This window comes from Hevea brasiliensis, chromosome 12, assembly GCF_030052815.1.
Source record: "Hevea brasiliensis isolate MT/VB/25A 57/8 chromosome 12, ASM3005281v1, whole genome shotgun sequence".
Classification (NCBI taxonomy): Eukaryota; Viridiplantae; Streptophyta; class Magnoliopsida; order Malpighiales; family Euphorbiaceae; genus Hevea; species Hevea brasiliensis.
In genome coordinates, this window is record NC_079504.1 from 22,945,540 (window position 1) to 22,959,499 (window position 13,960).

Below are 13,960 nucleotides of genomic sequence, written 5' to 3' on the forward strand. Positions count from 1 at the left end.
TTATTTAAAGGCTTATAGTTGATCACCAATCTAGGTACTCCTCTTTCTAGTTCAGCGGCATTTTCAACATAAAATGCTGGACAGCTCCATGGGCTTTGACTTTTTCTAATTAGCCCTTTTGACTCGAGGTCAGCAATTTCTTTTTTACAGATCTCCAAATGTCTTGGACCCATGGCAATGGGCCGGGCCTTAGTAGGTATATCTGTTTCACTGAAACTGGGCTCATATGGTAGATTAACCACATGACTCTTTCTATCCCAGAAGGCATTAGGGACTTCTGCACAGATGCTATTAGCCATCTCATTTTGAAGCTGTTTTATTTTTTCTTGTATCAAAGGTTCATTAACCTTTTCTGTTATTGTTTTGTAATCTATTTCTCTTTTAAGAGAATAAATAAAATTTTCTTTTTTCTTGATGTTACTATTAAGCACATCAATATCTCTCTCAATGGGTAAAGAGATAAATTCAAATATAATCTCTCTTCCATCTATTTCTGTTGTTATTCCCTTTTCAGTAATTGACTTAATTGGGTATAACATATGAAGGAATGGGTTTCCTAGGATTACTGGATGAGATAACCCTTTTACCATTATAAATGGTATTTCGAAACATACTCCTTGATTACAAACTACCGTATCAGATAATTTGTATTTGATGTTCATTTTAGAACTGTCTGCTGTATGCAATTCTTCAACCGTTTTAGAGAAGTATTTTGAAGGTACAAGTCCTTCATCTATACAGCATAAATCTGCGCCTGAGTCTATTAAGGCTATAGTCCTAAATAAGTACTCTTTTTGAACAATGATTGTGACTCTAGCATGCCACTTATGAGTGATTACTCTATCTATACGATTGACATACTGAAGGCTATTTATTTCTACTGGTTCCTGCTTTTCTTCTTCCTTTTCTGTTGTTTCCACTATTAAGGGAAATTCCTGTTTTGCTTCAAGCAAGATTATTTTTTCTTTTAAAAATTGTATTTCGAATTTAATCGAATTTACTTCTTGTCTTAACTCTTTTAGAGTTGGTTCTCTTGGCATTTTAGCTTTCTTCATTCTTTCCATAACTTCTTTAAGTTCATATGGATTTGTTCTTTCTTCTATCTTTCTTTCTAAAGGACTTTTATCCTTTACTAGATCCAGATATTCTTTTAATTTTTCTCTTTTTTCTCCTTGATCTTCTATCTTATCTATAAGATCTAACATCAAGTTTTGTTCTTTTGTTAGAACACATAAACCATTTAAGGTACAGAGTGATTTGTAATAATCACATTTTCCATCACAGATTTTTTCTTGTTCTGGTTCTAACTCAGTAGAGGATTCTTCAGAAGTATAGTCTAATACATTAATTTCTAAATCCTTTTCTGAATCAGACTCATTTAAGAGGATTTTAATTAATGAATCTTTAAGATTATCATTAATTTCTAAGGCTTGAATTTGTTGTTTGACTCTACACTTGTTAGCGTAGTGACCAGTCTTTCCACATTTGTAACAGACTACTTTAGTCTCTTTCGTTATTCTTTTCTTCTTTTTAGAAGAGGTGACAGGTTTACTTTTAAATGGTTTTTTAAACCTTTTTTCCTGTCGAGGGTAAAAGTTTCTGGGTTTTTTAAACCTTCTTCTACTCTCTCTCCCCAGTTTTTTAACTTTGCCTTTATTAGGAAAAGTTACTGGTGGTAAACCATACTGTTCACAGAAATCACCGAGTATTCTTTTACCCGTGATGCGTTCTTTGTGTAATTGGCGCTGAAGTCTTAGTTCATTGCATAGTGTTAATCCTGCAGTAACTACTTCGGACGCTAATTCACCAAAAGTATATTGGTTGTATGGCAAGGTATTGTCATGCTTATCTCTTATTTGTTTTTTGACTCGTTCAGCAAATAACGAGGGCAATCCAGAAAGAAATTTTTCTTTCCAAAAATCATATTGATTGTCTTCCCTGACAAATATAAGGGAAAAGAATGTATCTTTATACCATTTGAAATGAGATAGGTCAGGACACCTAAGGTTCATTAGTTGTTCCTGGGATCTATCTAGATACATACTCATGCCTCCTAAGAAGTGTAATCCTATTGTACACAATAAGGTATACACACAGTCTTGGACTTGAGTTTGACCTGTTGCTGATTGTTCTGTTTTAACAGCATCGTGAATTTGTCTTTTTCCTTCCTCGGTTAAGGAAAAATCCCACCAACCTTTAAGTTGGCCTGTAAATCCAGTTGTAATTGCATGGACTATTTGCTGCTCACTGTTTCCTTTGGATTTAGCGGCAAACGCATACATGGTCATATAATGGATAGTATTTTTAATCTGATATTCAGATAATCCATCTATGTTCCATTCTACAATTGAATTTCCATCAAATTGTACGTAGTTATAACTAGTGTCTTCAAATTGTAGATTAATTGGCGAAGGCCTGGAATAATAAGGCTTCATTTCGACTGTTGCCCTAGGTTTAGGGTAAACTAGTCTATTAACTTCTAGAGGTTGAGGTTCAGGTTCTCTAAACATGACTTCTAGAGAGTTAATCTGTTCTTCTGTATTAGAAGAATCTTCAGACTCAGTTTCAGTTTCTTCTTGTCCTTGACTTAAAGGAGCAATGCTTAAAGCTTTTAGCCTTTGTTCTAATTCTTCTTGAATGTTCAAAGATCTGGTTAATGGAGCTATAGTTTTCTTTTTAGAATCCTTAGCTTCCAATCCTAACTCTGCTAACCTTTTAGTTAGTTCATCGACTATTTCTGAGTTTCCACCTAGTTTAATAGGGGTTTTATCTGTTTCAACAGGTTTAAATAAAACCTTTTTCTCCATTGATGCTTTAGAGGTTTCTCCTTTTTCTGGGCGATATTCTCTTGACTTAAAGGTCTGGAGTTGTGTTTCTACTCTGGTCAATTGTTGACCTATGGTGTATAAGCTAAGGTTGGCATAATTACCCTGCTTATCTGATCTTGAGAATGGAGAACATTCAAATTCTTGATTGTCTGATACCTTGTAAGATATCTCTGTCAATGGTGGATGGACTCCTCTTATGGTTTTACCTTTAGGAGTTATGAAATTCCTGTAGGCAGATTCTAGGGTGACTAGGAACTGCTGATCTTCAAAGTCTGGAAAAGATCTTTGTGAGATTTCTAACCTGAATTTCATAAAGTCTTGGAAATTTTTATTTCCACCTTTATCTTGATACCAATGATATTCCTTTAAGAATTTTTGTTGTTGATCTAATTTGAAAGTTATTTGAAACCATTTTTCAAATGGACTTTCTTCTGTGGTTAGGGCCATAATCCTTTTAGGTTGGGTCCTAATGCTTTCTCTTTCGTAACCCATATCCGTAGGAGTTGGGCTTTCTGGCCTTTTAAGGCTTACTGTTTCTATTGGGCTTTCAACTGTGCTTTCTGGGCCATAAATAGGCTGGGCTATTTGTTCTTCAGTTCTATGGATTCCAATAGAGCTGAATCTGTCTAGGTCTATTCCTGATAAGGATGTCCTAGGTCTGATAGGTTCTGAAACTACAGATCTTCCTGAGAATGAGTTTCTGGACCTAGTCCTAGCAAAAGATATTGCTACGGTTCCATTGTTTGTTTCAATAATGGATTCCACATCTTCAGATTCTTCCTTTTTAGGAGGAATTGCTTCTTCTAAAATCCAGCTATCAGGTAAATTAACCTGTTCCCATGCTATGGACTTAGGGACCACTAGGTTTCCTTTCTGCAAGTCTGTGACAAAGAAAGTGGTGGTTCCTTTTGGGGTGATGAGTTTTGTAGTATTTTCCCTAAGGTTAGGGACTACAGTGTTCATGGCTTTGTAATGAATCCTGTAAATAAGGATAATGTTCTCGGATCCTGGCAATATGTTATATCCATGGGTTTGAATATCCAGGGATAAGGCTTGCATAATGTTTGGGTCTCTTATTGAGATTGTAAAATTGGGATAGCACGAAAAATATATCGGGCCATCTGTCAGGGATGATTCTATTATTCCTAATAAGGAATCATTAAAGTCTTTGTGTCGTTTATCTCGAACACAGACTAAGGCTGAGGTGTTTAAGCCTAATCTAGTTGCAGGTTTAAGAGCAACTTGTATCATTCCTATGTGTAGGAATTGATAGATCTTTCGATGCTGATCTAAGAGTTCTCTTGAAAACAGACTCCTTGAGCTTAATCCTTCATGGATAGGAGTAGCTTGTTCTACGGTTTTTACTATATAGTCTGAGTTCCACTTAAAACTATTAGTTGACTTATATATTAATTTTGACGAAATAGGGGGTAGACTCCAATCATTTAGACTCTTATCTATATTAGATATTAACAGAATTTCTTTATTTTTATTTTTTGATTTTTTGTTTTCCTCGGGCTCATATCGAGCGCTTCTACTGCTACCAGGTAAGTGAGAAAATAATTTGTCCATTAGTTCTAGATCACTGTCAACGACTTACTCCAAATGCCTAAAACGCCTGACTGCGGCTAAACGGCTGACGGATACGCGACTTGGGGTTTCACTAGAACTTTTGACCAAACTATTTACTAACTAGGCTCTGATACTAAATATAAGAGGAGCTTTCAGCCATTTACTTCTGTCCCAAGGTTATATTCTCTGGCTGATGCCTCAGCTGAGTTCCAAGAACACAAGGAGCTGCTCTTGCGGTCCTGTGCTGATTCCCATGCACATTTTCATCATCACCACCCCCTGTGGCAGAATCCGGATTTCTTTGTCAATCTTCCGTTCAAGCTTAATGAAGATATCAATCCGACAAAGGCATCACACCCGGGGATGAACCCTACAGACTTGGCTCTAGCCCAAGAAGAGTGCAAACAGCTCCTCCAGCAAGGTCTCATAGAACCCACATCTTCTCAGTGGGCCTGCCAGGCCTTTTATGTTGAAAAAAGATCTGAGCGATTAAGAGGAAAGAAACGGCTTGTCATTGACTACAAGCCCCTCAACCACTTCCTTCAAGATGACAAATTCCCGTTACCAAAGCCTGAGGCCTTGTTCACTCAACTGCATGAAGCCCATATCTTCTCAAAGTTTGATCTCAAAGCTGGTTTTTGGCAATTGGGTATTAACCCCTCTGATAGGCCCAAGACTGCCTTCTGCATTCCTACGGCCCAATACCAATGGACAGTCCTTCCATTCGGCCTTAAGACGGCCCCATCAGTTTTCCAAAAGGCCATGACAAGGATATTTGAGCCCATACTACACAGTGCTCTTATCTACATAGACGATATCCTTCTCTTCTCCAAAGATGTTACGGCCCATAGGACACTCCTCTCCACATTCCAACAACTGGTGGATTCCTATGGAATTATGCTATCAGAAAAGAAGAGCTCACTGGCCCAAACTGACATCGACTTCCTTGGAATGAAATTCAAGGATGGAAAATACCAACCGGGACCTCACATTGCAGAAGAATTACTGAAGTTTCCTGATAAGGACTTGACAGTAAAACAAATACAACAGTTCCTTGGTATTATCAATTACATCAGGAAGTTTATCCCGCATGTGGCCGCCCACACTTGCGGTATCAAAGATGCTTAAAAGGATCCCCACCATGGAGGAAGAAACGGACATGTGCGATCAAAAAATTAAAAGAAGTGGCCTTAAACGCCACCACTAAAGATTCCGGCATTGGATGCCGCATCCTTGATGATGCTAGTGACACCTTTCAAAGTGCAGTCCTCCTCGAAGAGATTCAATGAGAACAGCATATCTGCTGACATGCGAGTGGAGAGTTCCCGAATCTCAAAAACATTATCATTCGATCTATAAAGAGATATTGGTCAAAAATGGGATAAAGAGATTCGAATTTCATCGATTGGCCACCACTTCACTTTGTGGTCATGGGCGACTCATCCTTCCCAAAGGTTCTAGACTTCAAAAACAAGTCTCTTCTGAACCACAATTCACGAGGCTTAAGGACTGGTTCGCCAAGTATAAATTCACAGTCCAGCATATCAAAGGGAAGCACAACTTGGTTCCTGACCTCCTATCCAGGCCAAGAATCCTTCACCTAATCCAAGCTTCCTCTTCACTCCCCTTGATCCTCATGACATCATCCTCATCCTCTCCACATACTCGGCTCAATACACAATTTCTGGTTCCTACTCAGACAGTTTTCCCCGTGGATGTTCACCAAACCAGCCTATCTCAAAAATGGCTAAGTTCGCAAGGGATCATCTGTTTCACTACCTGAGTGCAAGAAACACCCTAAGGGGATTACTCCCCTCCTCGACTGTCTTTATCCCTGACAATCCTTTTCTCACCTGTTTCAGTATCCAACCTGACAGAGAACTCATCCTAGAAGAACTATGGCTCCTATGGTGCATGGTTACACTCTATTCCACAGGACTGGAATTCCCCCTCATGGCCCTGTATCAGTATGTTATGAACAATACTAACAGGACTCTCCTGTCCAGATTTCTAGAATGGTTCAAGCCCATTTCAGCATGGCGCTATAGCCTGAAGCGCATCATAGACACCCATGGAATAGAAGACAGGCCCATCGCTACTCAGCCCAACATCAGGACCTTGTTCATTTTTCACAGGCCTTTCTCTAGAAGGCCCGATGGACTCCTCTGGACCCAGAATACTGAATACGAATGGAGGACCTACGAAGGATCAATTATTGACAAAGATGCCATGGGACCCTTGAGAAGACAACTAGCTGAGTACCTTTGTGAAATCAATAGTTATTTTTGTCTAGTGCCTCCCCATGTGAGTTGTACATCACTCGGTCCCATCCGATCCCTCACTGATGAGCCTATTGACTGGACCCATCCCATGTGGCAAGATTCTCAGGATCCAATGGACACAGAGTCACGAGATGCCATTCATAGTGCGGACCCCCCATCTCCTGTTCACCAACAGTGGCCAAAGGACTTTTTTGGAATCGACTCTGATGACTCTGACTTTGACACCCTCAATCTGTCCACCACTCCATGATAAAAGCAAAAGTTTGTCAATAATGTAATAATGTGTATTTGTCTTTATTTATGTTGCTTTGAGAGTGTCGGTAGCCAGTTTCTAACCGGTTGCCTGTAATGTCAAGAGCCTCCTCGCCTATATAAGGAGTTGCTCTCTTCAGTTGTAATCAGACTTAGTTCCCTTTTAATAATATCCTCTGAAGTTCTCTTCTATGGCTTTCTAAACTCTTCTCCTTCTCTCCGAAAACCTTTGAATGTGTATCATACTCTTATAATCAGAGATACGTATGCTCTACACTTGCCTCTTTAAGAGGATCCTGTGTATCAGAAATATCTTTGTTTTGACATTAAGGTGCGACGGTCCCGTTATCACATGTGTAATGAACAAAAGGGCACAGCCAAAGAGTACCCATGGAGAGGGGAAGAGGCATAGCATGAGTTCATTATATGTGTGCATTCCTTCATCTTCCATTAAACCTACTGGTTGGAACAGCTCTGTAAGTATTACTATTCATGCTATGCCTCTTTAAGAGGATCCTGTGTATCAGAAATATCTTTGTTTTGACATTAAGGTGCGACGGTCCCGTTATCACATGTGTAATGAACAAAAGGGCACAGCCAAAGAGTACCCATGGAGAGGGGAAGAGGCATAGCATGAGTTCATTATATGTGTGGTAAGGGCTCCCGACTTATCTGGATAAAGAGATTCGAATTTCATCTGATTGGCCACCACTTCACTGTGGTCATGGACAGCTCATCCTTCCCAAAGGTTCTAGACTTCAAAAACAAGTCTCTTCCTGAACCACAATTACTGAGGCTTAAGGACTGGTTCGCCAAGTATAAATTCACAGTCCAGCATATCAAAGGGAAGCACAACTTGGTTCCTGACCTCCTATCCAGGCCAAGAATCCTTCACCTAATCCAAGCTTCCTCTTCACTCCCCTTGATCCTCATGGCATCATCCTCATCCTCTCCACATACTCCAGCTCCAATACACAATTTCCTGGTTCCTACTCCAGACAGTTTTCCCCCTGGATGTTCACCAAACCAGCCTATCTCAAAAATGGCTAAGTTCGCAAGGGATCATCTGTTTCACTACCTGAGTGCAAGAAACACCCTAAGGGGATTACTCCCCTCCTCGACTGTCTTTATCCCTGATAATCCTTTTCTCACCTGTTTCAGTATCCAACCTGGCAGAGAACTCATCCTAGAAGAACTATGGCTCCTATGGTGCATGGTTACACTCTATTCCACAGGACTGGAATTCCCCCTCATGGCCCTGTATCAGTATGTTATGAACAATACTAACAGGACTCTCCTGTCCAGATTTCTAGAATGGTTCAAGCCCATTTCAGCATGGCGCTACAGCCTGAAGCGCATCATAGACACCCATGGAATAGAAGACAGGCCCATCGCTACTCAGCCCAACATCAGGACCTTGTTCATTTTTCACAGGCCTTTCTCTAGAAGGCCCGATGGACTCCTCTGGACCCAGAATACTGAATACGAATGGAGGACCTACGAAGGATCAATTATTGACAAAGATGCCATGGGACCCTTGAGAAGACAACTAGCTGAGTACCTTTGTGAAATCAATAGTTATTTTTGTCTTGTGCCTCCCCATGTGAGTTGTACATCACTCGGTCCCATCCGATCCCTCACTGATGAGCCTATTGACTGGACCCATCCCATGTGGCAAGATTCTCAGGATCCAATGGACACAGAGTCACGAGATGCCATTCATAGTGCGGACCCCCCATCTCCTGTTCACCAACAGTGGCCAAAGGACTTTTTTGGAATCGACTCTGATGACTCTGACTTTGACACCCTCAATCTGTCCACCACTCCATGATAAAAGCAAAAGTTTGTCAATAATGTAATAATGTGTATTTGTCTTTATTTATGTTGCTTTGAGAGTGTCGGTAGCCAGTTTCTAACCGGTTGCCTGTAATGTCAAGAGCCTCCTCGCCTATATAAGGAGTTGCTCTCTTCAGTTGTAATCAGACTTAGTTCCCTTTTAATAATATCCTCTGAAGTTCTCTTCTATGGCTTTCTAAACTCTTCTCCTTCTCTCCGAAAACCTTTGAATGTGTATCATACTCTTATAATCAGAGATACGTATGCTCTACACTTGCCTCTTTAAGAGGATCCTGTGTATCAGAATAGAATTCAAACAAAAGGGCACAGCCAAAGAGTACCCATGGAGAGGGGAAGAGGCATAGCATGAGTTCATTATATGTGTGGTAAGGGCTCCCGACTTATCTTGGTATCAGAGCCTTCAGATCTCTATCAAGCTGGGTAATTCTGCTTTGGAGATCCTTATACATGTTTTGGGCAAAAGCAGTGAAGGAGTCAATCTTTTGATCAACATGCTGAGTCCTGGTGAGGACCTGGTCAATCTTGGAATCAATACGCTGTAGCGTCTTGTTCTGGACAGCAGCATTCTTCAAAGCTTTACTGTTGTCAATGATATCTTTGAACAGCTTCTGTTGTTCGCACATTTTATCCAGACAAGCCAGAGTCATTTGATGGATTTCTCCTATGGTGATAGCATTCATCGCTCTTCTGGTAGCAGCAATACTTCTATGGAGTTACGTTGCAATGCTTACGGCAGGAGGCAATATAGGTATCTTGGGAGGTTGACATCATTGTAACCATTAAGCGGATAATAACGTTGAGTCATGCGCGATAGTGTTTCTCAATGTCCGATCTTTTCAAAGAACGGCGCATATCAAAGAACTCTTGTCTTAGCGCTTGTCGTATAAGGATGCATCTCGAAACTCAAAGAAAGAGAGCGTTGATTGCTTGTAAGGGAGTCAGTGGCAAAATTGAGCTTTTGATATTCTCCAATGGAGGAAAACCGGTCTTGTAGTGTGCCAACTGCTCGAGAGATGAATTCTCCGAGTATAGCATGGGAGTCAAGACCTTCCCGAGCATTTGGACATCAAGCCAAGCTTTAAATTCGCAAGACGGTCTCTCCATCTTGATGGGGAACATCATCCAAGGTGAACCATGGGCTGAATCGGGCACGGCTTTGTGGAGCGCTGGTAGCCCACAGTCTAGAAGTGGTTAATCATCAGGAATTTCAAGAGGGGGGTGGTGAGGAGGACCTGTAGTGCCTGTAGTGCCACTGGTAGAATCTGTGGTTGGTGAAGGACCTGTTTGGGAGGCTGTTGGCTGAGGATCGACCATGAGCGATGTCGTGATATCCATTCGTCCGTCCTCACTATCATCAGACGAGTCTTCAGAAGAATCTTCTTCTGGTTCTGGCTCAGAGGGTATAGACACCATATGCTGTGGAGGAGGATCATGATACATTTTGTCCTTCCCTTTATCAATCTTCCTTTTTGAAGGATGGGATTCTTCTGAGGAAGATGGACTCTTTTGCTCATACCTGGCAGGTGTTGGAGTAGGTTTGAACAAAGGAGATGGATGATATGTTGGAGGTGGTTCATATGAATAGTTAAAAGGTCCAAAAGGGGAGTAAGCAGGTTCAGGTGTAGAAAGGAACAGGAAATAAGAAGGCTGAAGAAACAATTAGCCCAAGTTGAAGCAGACTTGCACAAGCCCACAGAAGCTCCAGTCTCTTTCAGCCCATTCAGCCCTTTCTCTTATTTTTTAATACTTTTTAATTAATATATTTAAAAAAATAATTTTTTTAACTACAATTTCAATAATAATGCTAAACAAATCCTAAATTACATATCTTAACGCCAAGGTAATTGTCGTGCGAGCAAATGGGAAATGGGACGATTTTGGAATCAACTTCCCGCGATGCACTACTTGGTGTCACACTATGGACATGGACTACCATTTTCGTCTGTTACAGCTAGCCAAGGGCCTTTGAGTTTCCGCTTATTTGTGATGAATACGCTATATTTTTTTTTTCCCAATCTCCAATGGTTATTGGCTAGAAACTATGGAATTTTGATTGCAGCCCAAGGCAGCAAGCTTTCGCTGGGCGAAAATTCTTATAGGTCACGCGGCGTGCCACGTCATTGATGAGTAATAAAACTGTAATCCATGTATTGATTGATCTGAGAGTCAGCACTTGTCTGCTATCTACATGGAACCTTCTCCGACGGAAATTCGGTTATGACGGGCTCTCTTATGTCATTCCCTTGTGTACTCGCAATGACCACATGCTCTCCTTTATAAGCAATACCAATTGAAGACTCGCCAAACTTTTCTTTTCCTTCCTTCCTTCCCTCTCAACTCTCCACTCTCTACAGCTGCAATTCTCCTTCTGTCGTCCCTCTCCTCCGCTTCTTCTCTGCTACTATCACTGGGGGTGAATTTCAGCCTTACCAAATTGAAAGAAATGGGCACCTGTTTCTCTTGTTCAGTCTTCAGTGAATCTCAGCTTCTTCCCCCTACAGCAAAGGTTGTTTCTGTTAATGGCAATCTCGAGGAATACTATGTTCCTGTATTTGTCTCTCAAGTCCTCGACTCTGAAGCTGCATCATCCTCGTCTTCATCATCGTTCTCATCTTCTTACTTCCTCTGCAATTCTGACTTTTTATCCTATGATGATTACATTCCGGCCTTGGATTCCAACGCTCAGCTCTACGCTAATCAGTTATACTTTGTTCTTCCTAGATCTAAACTTCAAAACAGGCTGACCGCTTCTGACATGGCAGCTTTGGCCGTAAAAGCTAGTGTAGCCATCCAAAATGCGTCGAAGAAAGAAGCTCATCGGCGTAAGAAGGCCAGGATTTCTCCTGTTTCGTTAGGCAATCAGTTCCCTTCATTAGATGATGATGGCCATGTTATTAAGTCGTTTGAGAAGCCACAGGCACAGCAGCAATCACCTGTAGGGCTTTCGAGATCCGGGTCTGTTAGAAGATTACGAAAGTATACTTCCAGACGAGCGAAATTAGCTGTTCGCTCCTTTAAGCTCAGATTAAGCACCATTTACGAAGGGACAGTGCTTTGAGTTTTTTTTATTTGTTTAATTTTTTTTAATTTTCTAGGAGAACGTTAATCCAATTTTGAAGTGGGGGAAGAAAGCCAGGTCAATCAAATTTTCATATATTTTTTTTTGGTAGACAATTTTCATATGTTAATTACCGTTTACATAACTTCTATATAGTTTCCTGTAAAAAACAATTAATGAAGATTGTTCTGAACATCTGTAACTGATTTAGTTTTTGTCATCATCATTTTTCAATCTTTAGTTAGTTAATTTACCCATCGTAAAATTCCTTTCATTAATTTCTTTAATTGATTTCATTTGATTTTAATTGAATTTGAAATTTTATAATTTTGAAGAATATCTTTTTTTTTTTTAAAACAGCAAAAAGAGTTTTTTTTTTTTCTTTTATATGAAAAATATGAAAGAGAAAATGAATTTCCTAGAAAGGCATTAGAAAGTGTGAATATGGGCATGAACAAACGGAAGAAGAGAATATTGGGAAAGAAGGATTGAATGGACTCAGCTGCCATTTATCTAGAGAACGCGGACTGAGACACAGATATTTGAAAAGTGACGACTGAAATCTTCCATACAATTACGTGCATATTAATACAAAAACGTCAAAAATGTGGGGTCAATGTGAACTAAATGTTGGAGGAAGCAGGAGAATCCGAAAATTTTGAAATGGAAGCATCTCATCACTCACCGGCTTGGCTGCCGGCCCCGGGGATTGCGTGGCAGCTTCGCCAGATTTAGCTGTTCTAGTTGTACCTGTTTTCAAAGTCAAGTTGCGACTTTTTCATTCGCAGCACCTACGCTTAACATGACGACACCGTCCTCAATTTTTTTTATGATTTGGTATCAAGCACCTTTTTCTTATTCCCACCATCCATCCATCCATCCATCCATCCATCCCATGGGCAAAATTTGTATATATATATATATATTTATTTATTTATTTAAATTAGGTTGCATTAACATGCATAATTATTGATTCTGAGAATCAAGTGATTGGACCTAGAATGCTCAAGCGCCCATAAAGAGTTAGAGAGGGAAATTAATCGCAGTGGTTCCGATAACCTAAATCACCCCCATATCCAAAATCACAATGACAAGCATAATTAATTTGGCAGTTAAAACATACCTTTATTTGCTGATGTTTATTACAGTTTTTATCTTCTTCTGCCAGTTTTATTCTGTACGTATTTTTAGGAGAATATATTCTTTTTGACTTGTACATTCAATATACTTGAATCAACTGAAAGTACTTAATTGATCATTATAATTGAGTCCGAGTTAATTCATCTTATAATATATTCGATAGTGATTCGTAATTTGATATCTTGATTATTTAACTATCAGCTTAGTCAAACGAAAGATCATATACTGATATGGTTGATCTTAATTTGATAATTAAGTTAACTTGGATTAATGCACATAATGACAGCAGAAAATGGCACCTATAGCAGGATTTTAATTTCACTGACAACTTGAAAATGAAGTTTAATACTACTTGGTTCCATCATGTGTTAAGGGAGCGAAATCAAGTTAGGTTTGTCTTGGAAAGCTAGGAGTACTGTTGAATTCAGCAGGAGAAATTATTATTTGTCGTTCGGCTCTGCTGCTTTCTCGGCTCTCCTAAATGCGTTGCTGTTTTTCTAGGTTCTTTGTTGTGGGCGATGTAGCCATTGGTTCTGCTGAATTCTTTTGAGGTCGGCATTTGGATCTGATGCTCCCCCGGGGTGTTCGCTGCTATTTTGAGCTGCAGCTGTCAATTGCTTTTACTGCATATGGGCATATGATGCGTGCGTGTTGTCTTGCTAATTGCTTTTGATTAGATTTTGGGTCAGTATGACACTGAATCTTTACTTCCTGGGTGCCTTTTTTAACTTTAACTCAATTGATTCTTATATTCACCATTTATTTTCAAAACTAGTAGAATGTTAATCAGAGTAAGTGACAATAATGGATGGCAATCATCAATTCATCGTTCTATCATATCATGTATGCGCAACGAAGAAGAACAGCAACATCGGTCATTCTTGTCTACGACGTGGCATTATTAATTTATGGTCCCTACTGTGTTATACATGCTTCTTTTATTATATGGTCATTTGGATTTTTCAAAAATT

General features: G+C 39.8%; 1 protein-coding gene across 1 annotated transcript; it reads left to right on the forward strand.

Annotated features, from left to right (window-relative positions):
- Positions 1-11,010: 11,010 nt before the first annotated feature.
- On the forward strand, positions 11,011-12,123 carry LOC110658417 (uncharacterized). Its single transcript, XM_021816016.2, has one exon. The coding sequence runs from the start codon at positions 11,235-11,237 to the stop codon at positions 11,847-11,849; it is 615 nt and encodes a 204-aa protein (XP_021671708.1). The 5' UTR covers positions 11,011-11,234; the 3' UTR covers positions 11,850-12,123.
- Positions 12,124-13,960: the final 1,837 nt, after the last annotated feature.